A 14,280-nucleotide genomic window follows, 5' to 3' on the forward strand; every position below is an offset into this window, starting at 1 on the left:
GAACATTGCTGCCATGTTCCCCTTCCCCCTCCCAGGTACTTCCCCCTCCCCTTTCCCCTTTTTGTTCTCGCACTTGCACAATCTGAATGACACAAGGCCTAGTAAGGTCGTTTGTCTTGTCATTCTTCTGTTTTGCCTCCCCAATCTTGTCACACCTAGAAACACTTGTGTACAGGTGCGCTATAAATGACGTATCATATATCAAGAAAATATCAAAAACCAACATACAGAATTGAAGCCTCTTCATTGGTAACCAACGCAATCTAAACATGTTCTACATTGTGCAACTCAAGGTGAGATCCATGTTGCTACTACCAATATTCTGACAAGCTCTTGCAACTAAGCCGATGTAAATATTAATTTCTAAGTCCCATTTTGCAGCATAGATGTCATTCTTGTCAGCAACTCCTTACTTTTTGTATAACCTGCACCTCTGCTTACTCTCGAGCTTGTATTTGATTTTCAAGCATTCAAATGTGCCCATCTAGACATCACTAAGGGCCCGATTCATGGAAAAGTGTGCAGATATCCCACAACTCCTGCGAGCCGCAAACATCACTAGGCAAGCCTGCGTGCAGAGGTTTTCCTGCGCACCCCGTGTATTCATGGAATCGTTTGCGCAAAGTAAACATACACGCAAGTCGTGCCGGAACGCCCCTGACATGCCGCCATGCAAATTGAAAACAGCCAGAACCACTGACCTATGCATGCTCCCTGGGCGCAAATACATGCACCCTCGAAACAGTGGGTGCAGTCCCCCGCAAGCAAGCCTGCATCTCCTGACCCTACGCGGGGTCCCCCGTAAATGTTACCGGCACCCTGACAACATGCGCACAAATTATCGTAACTTGGGTAAAACTCTGAAAATCTGCGTGCAAACCGTCCATCCAATGGCCATTCTGTTATTCAATACAATTTATGTTTTAACAGTCGGAATGTGAGTTCCACAAAGGGTAACCCTGCAATTAATATAAATGAAATTACTTCAAGGAACACTTCTGTCCATCAGTCTCAATCTTACACCATCAAGGCGTGATACCGCCCTTCTCCTGCATCAATGCAAGGGTTTTTTACTGTAAAGGCAGCATGGTATCCCCAGTACAATGGGAACCCGACATTCTTCTTCATGCACAGACCCCCACAATATTTGTTAATACGTGTTTGGTCTTATCCTTGTGGATGAGTGCCAACTTTTGATTTTTGGTACGGGGCGAGAGTTATTTATTTTTACTAAATCCTTAACCCCAATTCGGTAAAAGTATCAAAATTTGCATCAAAAATTAATATAAACACCTTCAAATGGTTGGTTAAAACATGAATTCTATCGTTAGGCGTCCAAAGGAGCAACGCATAGACAAATGCCAATCCTCCTGCATACATTGGATGAAACTACCTCTGCGCCCGAGGCAGATTTAACCAAAAACGAGAGTCAAATGGCACGGGCAACCCTTGCTCTGCCTCCCTCACATCAAAGGCAAACAGCCAGGGCTGCACATGCCCATTCCGTGAGGCCTCGTCTCTCTAACATGTCACACCATCAGGCCATTTACAACAGGAAGTGACTAGCTATAGGAATAAATAACTGGCAGTGACCATTGCTAGGCCACTTTTTTTTCTTAGAATTATGCAAGGTTTTAATAAGCGATTTGAGTGGGATTGTTTGGTGCTTAGAAATTATGGAAGCGCAGAACACGCTGCAAGCTGAGCATTTCACTCTGTCTATGGAAAATGTTGTTGTAGTTCCTTAAACAGGAGCATGCTGAAATTGTAAGCTTCCATTAACGGTGGGGAAGGTAAAGCTACAATTATGTGGGCCCAGTTTCCAAATAATGTGGACTGGAAAAACTGGCGGTAAAAGCATTTACTGCCACTTTTTACTCCTGCAGGATTTTGTACAATTTGACAGGTGAGGTTGTAAAGCACAGAAGACTTAACAGACATGCCTGCTCCTCCTCTGCCAAATCTAATCCATCTGCCAGTAGAATGTGATTTTTCTGCTGGTGGAAAACCAATAGATACCTATAGACTCCACCTAACTTTTACATCCTGATAAAAGTAGGCAGATTCCAAAGGAATCCATTGTAGAAGGCTCACACAGACGTTAATTGTGAAAGGCATTTACACTTTCCAGACACATAGTGGAAAAGTGAAGGCTGTTTCACCTGGGTTTTACTATTTACTTTTCCACCATGTGGCGGAAACATTTAAAATTGCAACATATCTTTTGCCCAACAAGTTCAAACAGAAGTGGTCTCCTCCACGCAATTTAGGATGCAAAACAAAAGGCCATGCACTTTTTAATCAACATGTCTCAGGAATGATATATACATTGTCAGATTGTTTAAAAATTGGTGACAAGGTAGGCGCTCTGTTGCCAGTCAAGTTTTCCTGCATTAGCTTCTCCTCCAAACGCATGTTTTCATGACTCCATCAATCTTCAGGGAGGCTGCGTTTCTTTGCTTTTTCAGGCGTGTCTTCATTTCCTTTTCAGGTGTGGCAAGTTAATTGACTCTAAGGATTCTGGTACTTGTATTTTACGCACTTCATTTTTCTTGCAGGTGGCTGGAAACAACTCCCTACATAGCACAAATCTTCCCCTTGATGGGGGCAGAGGGAAAGCCATGGTTGTGGCTCTCCATTGTAAGGCATGATGGCCCTGCTGCTGCTGCCTTTTGAGCCCGAGACTCCTGAAACAATGTTTAAAAATTGGTGACAAGGCAGGCGCTCTGTTGCCAGTTAAGTTATCCTGCATTACCTTCTCCTCCAAATGCACATTTTCATGACTCCATCAATCTTCAGGGAGGCTGTGTTTCTTTGCTTTTTCAGGCGTGTCTTCATTTCCTTTTCAGGTGTGGCAAGTTAATTGACTCTAAGGATTCTGGTACTTGTATTTTTCGCACTTCATTTTTCTTGCAGGTGTCTGGGAACAACTCCCTCGATAGCACAAATCTTCCCCTTGATCTTGGGCATGATGGGTGTGTCTTTTATAATATGTCAGGTGTCTATGCCCTTGCCCCGCGGCCTGCTCGGAGTAACCACAGCGTTCAGAGAGGCATTGTGGAGTGCACTGAATCTGAGATGAAATTAGGGCTAGGACCCCATTGCTCAACCCTCGTAGAGGAAAGGAGAGGTGTAATTGTTGATTCTCCCTAGCCAGGCCAAGAAGACGTAATTGGTGTGCTTGTACTGCTTAGGAGAGGTTGTAAACTGGGATGGTGGTAAATTGGAGTTGGGGTAAGTTGACTGAGGGACCATAGGTGATGGGAGAGTGGATGGAACAGAAAGGCAACAGCAGATGGGTAGGGAAGATTGGTATACTGATGTTGTCACACAATTATTCTTGCTTCATTTGCTCTGTGGTTGTACTGCTTTTATAGCTCAATTAATGCATATATGTTGAATAAAAGGTGCACACCTTTTTTACGGAAGGAATGATTAAATGGGATTCCCCGCTCAGGTGCTTGTTCATGTGTCTGCGGTGTACAGTTTTCATTTTTCATTCTATATGAAGTTTTCCCTATTCACTTTGTTCCTTCCATCTCTCCTACACACACCTCAATGCTCCCTCAGTCTCTTTCCCTTCTTCGCATCCCCCTTCTCTCTCACCACGTCACTACCCATGCCTTCCTCATTCTTTCATTCTTGCGCAACTCTCTTCTCAAACTCACTTACCTGCTTTCTTTCTCTTCTCCTGCCTAACCTGCCCCCCACTGTCGACATTTCTATCACTTGCTCTCCCCCTGCCACTTTTTCTCCCTGTCTTCACCTACCTTCCTCCCTATTTTTCCTTTATCTTCCTCTTTCCACCCTTCTCTGCCCTTCCATTTCCTTCTCCCAGTCTCTTAGAGAGTAGCATCCTTTTGTTGCACGCAAAGTTCTTACGCAGGTGCATTAACATATTTGGTATATTATTAATGTAAAGCTGTGGATTACGGGTTAAAACACATCTCTGCAACAGGCGTTTAATTCTATCAAAATACTGAGCTATATTGTATTTTTTAATTTTATTGTACTGAGCATTTGTAAGGTGCTTTATACAACAGAATTGTTTTTCAAAGCGCCACAAGGCTAAATGAGAAGGGAACAGGGGAAATAATAACAATAACAATGACAAAAACAGTCATATACAGTTGTGGTCCTACTAGTTCTCGCGGCATTCGGCCGTGTAAGTGAATTGAGGAGAAGTGCAGGTGAAGGGGATGGAGGGGGAGCAGAGGAGTGGTTAAGTGCTGGTGGAGGGCCTGGGAGGGATGTGCTAAGGGGAGCTAAGGAGGAGAATCTCAGGATGGTACAGGTGACTCTCAAGGTGGGTTGTGGAGCCATTAAGCAGGGGCCCGCAGTGCAGTGGTGGGGAAGGGGTGCTGGTATTGACTGGGAGGAAGGGCCTGGGGGATGCGAGAGTCATGAGGCTCGGCCACCGGTCACAGCAGCAGTGGGGTGATTAGCAGGGAAGGGAAATAGGGAAAGAGGTAGAGAAGAGCAGAGTTTTGAGCAGTTTCCGGAACTTAAGGAGGTCCGCCTCAAGTCTGAGAGGTGAAGGGAGGCTGTTCCAAAGGGAGTCACCAGTCCAGGAGAGAGACCTGCCCCCCCAACCCCGCACTCTCTGCTTGGAGAAGCGTTTGACAGTCAAAGAGTTGGAATTAGAGGAACGGAGGGCTCTAGCAGGGGAGTATTTAGGGAGAGAAAGTTGGAGATAACGTGGTCCCAAACCACAGAGGGCCTTGAGCATGATGTAGGGGGTTCTGAATTTGATCCTTGTAGCCACCGGGAGCCAGTGGAGATTCTAGGGCTGGAGAGATACGGTCCCTGGGCTTAAGGCCAAGGATACGTCTTGCAACCCTATTCTGGATTAACTGGAGGGGGGGAAGGGAGGAAAGGGGACGATTGAGAAAGAGGCTATTGCAGTAGCACCACCTGGAGAGGACCAGAGCTCTGTAGACATTGAGCTTTTGAGGCAAGGTGAGGAAAGAAAGAATGCCTCTAAGGAGTTGGCACTGGAAGTGGGACTTCTTGGTAAGCTAGTGGCTGAACCCTATGACGCGTAGATAAGGTGCAGATCATTGCAGCCTGCTGCAGGCCGAATACCCTCTATATTACTGGATTGTAAATGATCACTTTCTTTTACAAATCCTGCCTGTGCTATAATTAAATGCCACTCTTGAGAAGGAGAAATATCATTTAAAGTTGAGATCAGGTCCAACTCCTCAGCTCCAGCACAGTGCAAGAGTTACAGTCCTTGATAGTCCGTCAGCATCCTGACAGTGGCAAGGGGCTGCGTCCTGCCAGGGTGCTGGGTTCCTTGTCCTTGGTCCTCATGCGGAGTGAGGGCAGGTGAGGCTTCTGCCCCGAAAGGAGGGTACTCATATTCATGATGCGAGGGAGGGTGCAGTGATCACAAGGGTGCACTGCAGCCAGGCGATGGAGGACATGAGGGGTGACACCGCACAAGGGGAAGGAGTGAGGGTGGCACTCAATTATACAGCACAGTAGAAACAATGCACATCTCTAGGTACATCAATGATCTTTACATCAAGGTGCTGCCCTACCAGTGTAGCTGAAGATGTGGCCACCACACAGAGCGAGGGAAACAAGAAGGCGCCATAGAGAGTTGGTGAGCATTTGGAGCAGTGGTTTGGCTGACTCCCTGTTTTGAGGGAGAGCGTGAGCGCGAGGGAGACAGAGAAACTGTTGAAAAGTCAAAGGAGAGTGGTAAGCCAATGAAAGCGGCAAAGAAAAAGGGAGGGTTGAAAGGTGAGATGGACAGAAATAAAAGTTATCAGAATGAAAGAGAAAGAAAGGGGAGAAACATTGGAAATCAAGTGAAATGTAGAATGGCATACAAGAAAATAAAAGATAAAAAAGAGCAAACATACAAACTGAAGAACAAACATAAAAACTATCAAGTATAACCTACAATTATTTTAACATAAAAAAGCACATGTAAATGTGTAGCTTTATTTGACTGCAGCTTCTAAAAGACACAATATTAAACCCTAAAATTGATCAGCTTGCATAAACCAAATTTTCCAAAGAACCTACCAGAAGAGTCAGAAAGCAGCAGGGCCCTGGAGACGCAGGGAAGGCTGTTCTTCACAGGGCGCTGCAGCTGCATGGGCCATTGAAGTGTAGGTTTTATAGGCGTGGCCTCCCCCCTAACTTCCACAATCAAGGCTCGGGTTGCCCATTGCACACCATGAGCCAGCCTGGCAGCAGCAGGCCTCCCCTCCTCGAGAGGAGCAGCACTGGCTAATTTAGCAAAATGCTTGCCCACACTTCACGAAGCCTGAACCCAGCGCTCAAGCTTGACCGGTTTCCCTTGTTTTTGTAGCAGTGAGAAACGTTTCACTAGCTGAATCACAACAGGGGCAAAAATGCACTCTTGCCCCTGTTGTTCAAGGAGTACGCGGCAAGTGTCCCCTTTGCCCTGTGTGTACTCGTTGCCCATATCCTTGTGTCCTACAAAAGAGTTTACATTTCCCTCTGGATCCCGCCATAGTTTTTAATCGATACACTGAATGTACCACTTTGTGGAGTATGCACAACTTTGGCAAAAAAACATCTTTTATGCAGATTTGGATTCCCCCATAAAGTTCAATGCAAGTGGTACCTTCCTTAAAGGTTTTGCTTGATCCCTTCTGAAGCCACTTTCAAATCATTCATCATGATCGCACAAGTTCATCTCCTTAATGTCCTAGCATGAGAAACGTTTTTCTACTGGAGCTCCCAAAAATTGGAAAGACCACACATTTCTCATTAATCTGTCATTTTGTGACTTTGGATGCTCTGAGACCCGTGCATTACATGTGCACTGTTGGAGCCTGCACAAGTACTATATTGCCATCGCCTTGGTACTGCACTTGAATAGCAGCATGATCAGAAATGATAAGAAGTAATTGATTTCAGGAAAGGCACCATGCACAGGAGAGTGACATGAACATTCCTGCACCTATTACCACTGTTCCAGATGGTTCAAAGAGTATTCCAAGGCTCTCAGACGATTGACGTTTATTTTTTTGAATTAAGAATGTGTTGGGCCCTAGGGACTTCCTTCTCTCTCTCAGCTATTAAGCTCCAATCCTCCCTAACCCAGGCGCCCCTCATCCCCAGGTTAGTATATACAGAAGATGTCACTCATTCTTAATACAACTGGGTGTGAAGACTTAATGGCAATATGCCTGTTCTATCTTCCCTCAGGGACTTCCTAATTGTCCCTACTCTATCCAGAGATGTGTGTGGTCTAATAGGGAATGAGGTCTATGCCTTACACACAGCCCTATTCAGTCTCCTTTCTTTCATGCTCTTACACTCTTCACCCTCTTACGTGTTGTGTTGGTGATCTCTGCTCACTACTCTCCTCCCTCCTACTCCACCCATTCCCTGTGTCTTCCTGCTCTTCCCTCTGATGTCTCTCTCTCTATATGCCTCGCCCCACCCTTTGATGTATCTACTACCTTCTTGACATTCCTCTACCCTTCTCCACACAACTCATTCCTCAGTACTACAACTCCCTCCTCCACAACTGCCCCACACTACAACTTCCACTCCACTGACCTTTCTACTCAACACCTTTTTTCACTCACACAAACACCTCACATACACTCCCTATATTTTCACCCCCTAGCCACACTTTTAACCCTCTCAAGCACGCTCACAATGCAACACCACTTGCACTCTCTAGCCAACATCTCACATGCTCCAGACATCCTCTCCACTCTCTGCTTCTCCCTCCTTCTGGTCCCTTGGTCTGCCACCTCATCGTCCACTAACCTCACCCGTACAACCCGCGCCTTCTGTTTTTCTGTTGCCCTTTTTTGCCTCCCCAGCTCCTGCTATTGGGTCACTTGCTCTGACCAATTTAGTCTTGTCCTCCCCACCCGGCAAAGATGTTGAATAGCTGGTTAAGCCCTGCCCCTTTTCACCCTCTGGGTCTGCAGCAGAACAGTGATGGCTGCCCGGGGGGAGGGGGGTGGGAAGAATGTTCAAGTTCATTTTAGGGGAGGTTTTCTCAGGGCTCTCCTAGGTTAAGTGCATTCTCTTTGGGGGTTTACTCCCTGGTGTGCTAGAGAGCTGACTGCCCGCTGCAGGTGTTTGCCGTGAGCGCTGGGGTGCGCTGTATGGCTTCCCTCGCAGCCACGTAGGTGTTGTAATTCCAGATTCCTCTCTCTCGCTCCACTACGTCTCGATCTCCGGAAATGAACCACAGGCAGCGAGGGATGTTGGAGGGTTCTCTAATTCGGTTGAGTCCAGGTCTCAGATGTCGTACTGATGATAATGTGTGGGCAGGAATACTGCTCTCTCTTTGCCGCTGCATGCCTTGCTTCAGATCAGTTACGTTGACTCTAAAAAGATTAGAAAGAATCTGGCGAGAATCTGATTTATGAGGCATGATGTGAAATAAAGGAGTACTGCATAAAGACTGGCTGGCACAAAGGGCGGCAGGAATTGGGGCCCTCCCAACTGCCACGTCCTTCTCCGGTTTCTTCCTGGTTTCTGTACATGAGTGATGGACCTGGAGCACCACCATCTCGCCCTCCCAGGCTCTGTGAATGGGTGGGTAGACAGAGGAGACCTCCTGTGCACACTTGGCCTTGCAGGTCTGCAGCCTGCATCCCCAATGGGCCGTTGAAGGCTTGGGAAGCAACACGTTTTCAATGGGATGGCTTTGCTCTTCCATATTGAGTGACAGGTTGGTGCTCCGTCACCCATTGTGGATGAGCCAACCCTAGCAGGAGCTTTTGGGGATGCACTTGAGCTATGTGGTCAGCAACTGTGCTCGTCACGCTGCCCTTTATATATTGTCACTAAACCAGAAATATGGGGAATTTACTGGCATAGGATTGCAACATAGAAGCATTTGGTGGAGCACTAGGCATGTGATGTCCGCAGCTGGACATGTGAGGCTGTACCTGAAATATAGCAACTATACCTGGCATGTAGGACTTCAAATGGCCAAGATGGTAGTAAAAGAGACTTTCAACTGCTTTAGTAAGTTGGGCATTGTTTTAATAGGGTGCGTGTTGTGTTTTTTTACATTAGCAATTTCACTTCCTATAATGTCATCAGGGTCAAAGCCCAGGTAATATCACTGCTTTGTGTTTGACGTCACTTCTACAGCTCCTGGTATTTTGCTGATTCGAAGTCACTGCCCTGAAACTCCAACCAACTAGTCAGTCTACCATGGGTGTGGCGCAGGTTTCCCCTTTAAAGGCCAGGGGGACCACTGGGCTACAGTACGAAATTGCAGACCCAGCTCTACTTCTGAAGCCTACAGGGTGCGACACGCCAAATCCCCTGATGTTGCAAGGCTGATCCATGGCAACAGCGTCACACACATGATCCTGCCTGTCATGATGCGTCTTCCCACCATACCACCTCAGCTGGACATACCAAGGAGAACAATAGTGCACACTATGTTTACACATATGGTGCAGCACACGGTTGACTCCACGACGGCGACACAACAAGGGCAAGCACTCTAGTAGAGCTATCAAGAGTATGCAAAACAGGGCACTGCGCGCACCCACACACTGACATACAAACATCACCTCCCCTTTCAAACAACAAAATGAAGATCGCACCGAAAACAACCGATCACAGAAATTAGGAAAAATGCCACTCACTTGCCACTGTATGTCCAACAAACGAACAACCCGATCTTGCTGACAAAAAACTCCTAACGGTCGTCTCATTGGACAGAATATGAATCCGCATCATGCACTCATCAATGCAGGCTCACTCAAAACAACCAAGAGGAGTTGCCTTAGTACACTGGTCTACCTTGCAAGCTAGCTTACCACCCCGCACCCATCCATGTGGACCCGCCAAACAATTCTACTCCAACACAACCTATGCATCATGATGAAGCACCCTGAGACTTCCTGAAATAGTAGCAGCTTCCGTTCGATGCCTAAGCAGCTCCACCATGGCTCAACATTAACACCAGCAATTGGCCTCCTCTATCCTTCCCTTGATGATGGAGTGACCCCAGACAGGTCCTTGAGTATCTTCAAGAGGCGGGGTGTAGCTTCATCTTTGGATAGAAGCATTGTATGTCCTCTGCCACCCTCTCGCGCAGCTGGATCAATGCTTGATCCCATCTTGTTCACCAGAATGTGTTGTAACCCGACACCTCAGCATTCATGCCCACATGGCACTCCACAGCTATCACACGTGCTTTCCCTTAGGGGTATCAGCACAATAGGGCCAGCCCTCAGGGGAGACATCCAGAAATTCAACATCACCACAGGCCTCACCAAATTAACTTCCATCTTTCTTTAAACACATCACCGCACAGAAATCCAGGGTCCAGAATCTAGGTTTCAACTTTGATCTCAGGCTTAAACTGATACTCCAAATATAAGCTGTAATTAAATGAACTGTATAACCACAACTGATCTTATATATGCCATTCTTTCCACGTAAATTGTATGCCACAATGACGGGTATGTTAACAGACCTGGACCTGAGCTATGCCTGTACACAAGAGTTCCTCAATCATTCATTGACCGCCACTAGAGTTCACAAGGAAAAGGCCTCTTCTGAACGAAAATGCTTAGCTAGCAACACTTCTGGTTGAATTGAGTTCTAATCTCATGTGCTAATAAAAAACCTTCCCATTGAACCTGATCTTTTTAAAATTTTTAATGTGTTTAGCTCCAATGACCTTTTCCTGTAAAAACTTTTCAAAATCAGATCAATTTTGAATAAAAATGCATACATTTCACAAATTTCGTTTCAATTAAGATCACTGATAAAATACAATTAATTCATCAACAGATGTTAAAGGAGACATGTTTAAAACGAATTCAAACATTCTCCCATTTTGAAAGTCCAACATTTGTCCACATACGGTGCAGTGCTATGTACAAGGACACCGGGTCGGAGTTTAAACAATAATGCCAGAAGTCTTCACTCTTTATCATGTCGTAGTCTCTTACAAAGGGTTCCAAGATGGAGATTTAGTGCTGCCCAATTGAACCTAATACAAATAGTGCATGAGCAGACATTCAACAGTTCTAAAAATAAACTGTTATAATGCTAGCTTTTCTGCAGAGAGGAATTTAAACCAACAAAAAGGTCATCCGGGCTGCATGAAAAATAATCAACAAAGGGAGCCACAATCGGGATTAAACATCGAGTGTGAATAGATCTGCCCTTACGCATGCGGCACAGCAGTCCGTGGAAAAACCCAAACAGCTTAAAACCAGATATGTATCATTGTAATAAATATCATTAATACATGTATAATATGCATACATTTATATTTATTTATTATCATGGGCGCCCCTCGGCGAGAACGAACATGGCCAATTGACCTGTTCTTGGGGAAGGCACCCACTCGAGAGTCTGCAGCCACATTTCAGCTCACTATGCCTTTCACAGGGGAGAAATAACTATTTGCATATCAGTCTTTGTCCCGCCCACTTGGGCAGTCCAGCACCGAAATGCTATGGCAATTCCCTTCTGAACAAGAGTACCAACAGCAAATCCAGACACGTGTTTCGGCCTAGTCGGGCCTCATCAGTGAGATGCGTGCTAAGTACTTTGCACTTTTTCTATGAATCGGGCCCTTAATATATTTAACATACATATAACAAAGCATCTTCAAAGTTTTACAGTAACCGAGGGCGCAAAGTCGAAATCTCTGTGCACCCTTCTACGTATAATCACGCCACTAATAGTGCCGCCAGACAGGGGTGTTGCTAGGTCTGGACAAGATCAGGGGCTAAGCTAATGTCTGGACTGGCGGGATTTGGGGCTAGCTATAACTTTTTTTCTTGTGGCCCCTGAGTTATATCCGGGGCTACAACCAAAAGACCACGGGCTATAGCCCCCTTAGCCCCCCCCCCCAGCAACTCCTCTGTCGCCAGAGAACCAAGGCCAGGGCTCTGCTTCCCAAAGCCACTGCATTAGCGCCCATTGGCACTTTACCCCCAGACTCTCTCGTCCATATTTTTCACTGCATCAGAACACCTCTTGGGTCCGAGTCATGGGACTTTTAGCATGGTGCAAAATTACTTTGCACTGCCAACAAACACCCGGATTCACAGAGCAGTGTAAAGTGTATTTTTGCAGTGCAAAGTGACTTTTCTCCACAAATACTGAACAAAAACCTGATATTAAAAAGAACGATATCCCTTTTTAGAAGAAACCTGCAGAGACACAAAAGCCAAGGAATTAATTATTTGGGTAAGAAATAATCCGTCTGTCCACAATGCTCATCCCAAGAGCGTAAAAGCTGTAGCGCAAAATCATTAATATTCAACTTGAAATTCACCCATGTACTAATGTTGCTCAAAAAGCTGTACTGGCTCTACCTACGAACAAGAATTAAAATAGCAGCCACTCTATATAAATGTGTGGACAATCGTAGCCCCGCTGCCTTCAACCCAAGATCAAGCAGCATGCACCCAGCCGAAACCTACTACGTGATCAAGCAGCATGCACCCAGCCGAAACCTACTGCGTGATCAAGCAGCATGCACCCAGCCGAAACCTACTGCGTGATCAAGCAGCATGCACCCAGCCGAAACCTACTGCATGATCAAGCAGCATGCACCCAGCCGAAACCTACTGCATGATCAAGCAGCATGCACCCAGCCGAAACCTACTGCATGATCAAGCAGCATGCACCCAGCCGAAACCTACTGCATGATCAAGCAGCATTCACCCAGCCGAAACCTACTGCATGATCAAGCAGCATGCACCCAGCCGAAACCTACTGCATGATTAAGCAGCATTCACCCAGCCGAAACCTACTGCGTGATCAGACCCTTCATTCGGATTCGGCCAAAATGACCGAACCCAATTTACCTACCCCACCAAAAGACCTAATATACATACCACAAAAAGTTCGAACTACCAAAAGCTTGAACTTTTTGTGGTATGTATATTAGGTCTTTTGATGGGGTAGGAAAAAAAAAACACTGCGGGGGATGCGCACAGTATAGTATACTATACAGTATAGTGAGCGGGGTTGCGGTGGACACCCCTGCAGCTGACCCAACAAAATAAAAAAAGGACACCCTGCGGCGCCAGATCCCGATCACGGAAGTGAAAGGGAGAAAGGGAACTGGTGTCGCAGGGACCAGCGAGACTGAAGGAAAGGTAAGTAGAGGGCTAGGGGTGTGGGCAGGGGTTAGGGTTTCTTTAGATTTGGGGTTTTACCTTGAATGACCGAATGGGAAATGTACCAGCAATTTTGCATTACGTACATTTCTCATTCGGTCATTTCCGTCGAGGTTATTTCTGCTGTGGTAAAGCAACCCCAATTCCTTCTTTCGATAATGGGAACTAAGAGATCTATGAAATGAACCGCCAGTGATAGGAGATTTTCAGATCCCACATCCTAACTAATAACCACCCCCTGCAAAACAGTACCCACTCCAACCCGCTTCTGTAAACTCCACAACACCCTCCATTTTCTTAGAAGCCAAGCCTCAAGACCGAGCTGCCACTGATGGCCTGTACACGAGAGACATGAAAGGACTTGGACACCGCTAGGTTTGAATTGTATTCAAAACATCACATTACAATACATACAAAGCCTGACATGGATGCGACATGCATAATCCTTTAGAGTTATTTCTTTAGGTGATGCTCTTATAATACTACAGTAAATCAATGACTTGGGAGCAAGCAGATGTTTGTTACATTTTTAGACACAACTGATGGGCTTCAATAGGGTTTACTTTATTTCTAAGCTTCACAACTCGTAAGTCCTACTCACCTGTTCTGCGATGTAAAATGTGTGACTGTGAGTCTGTGGATGGAACCAGCAGCAGCGAAATGTCTCTCCCAGAATGGGATTGTAAGGCTTTTTTAGCCCCTGCAGAATAAAAACATACTTTTTATTGAAGTTATGATATTCATAAAAACAGTGACACAAGACACTAATCTACATATTGAGAATCGACAGGCTACTAAGCATACCTGATGGGTGTTCACTTCATTTTTTTGAATGATGCTACATATGTTAATTCCTTCTCAAATATTAACCCTCCGATCAATGCTGGTTTACAATATTTGCATAAATTAACATATGCCAATGACATCATTCTTCTTGACCATTCTCCAATAGGGCTGCAAACATGCCATGTCTGGTTTACATTTTTATGCTTGAGTATTAATTGTAAACGATGCATTGGCCCTAGTTCCTACAAAACCCAGGACGCAAAATATGAGGGGCAAAGTGCCCTCGCATCACTGCCCTAACAGTAACCTCCTCACCAGTCCTTGATTCACAAAAGGGACAGGCTATAGATGTACGGGCCAGCAGTGG

The 14,280-nt window shown here is 45.7% G+C and overlaps 1 protein-coding gene across 11 annotated transcripts in view; it reads right to left on the reverse strand.

The window, feature by feature from the left end:
- The window catches only part of OSBPL5 (oxysterol binding protein like 5), a 1,112,782-nt gene that overhangs the window by 163,055 nt on the left and 935,447 nt on the right, over positions 1–14,280 (reverse strand). For all 11 annotated transcript variants that reach the window (XM_069624153.1, XM_069624161.1, XM_069624156.1 and 8 more), the window contains one exon: positions 13,729–13,827. In XM_069624153.1, coding sequence (XP_069480254.1) covers positions 13,729–13,827 — 99 coding nt within the window. The remainder of the gene's footprint in view (positions 1–13,728; positions 13,828–14,280) is intronic.

The sequence above is a fragment of the Ambystoma mexicanum genome, chromosome 11 (assembly GCF_040938575.1).
Source record: "Ambystoma mexicanum isolate Mex_15411 chromosome 11, UKY_AmexF1_1, whole genome shotgun sequence".
NCBI lineage: Eukaryota > Metazoa > Chordata > Amphibia > Caudata > Ambystomatidae > Ambystoma > Ambystoma mexicanum.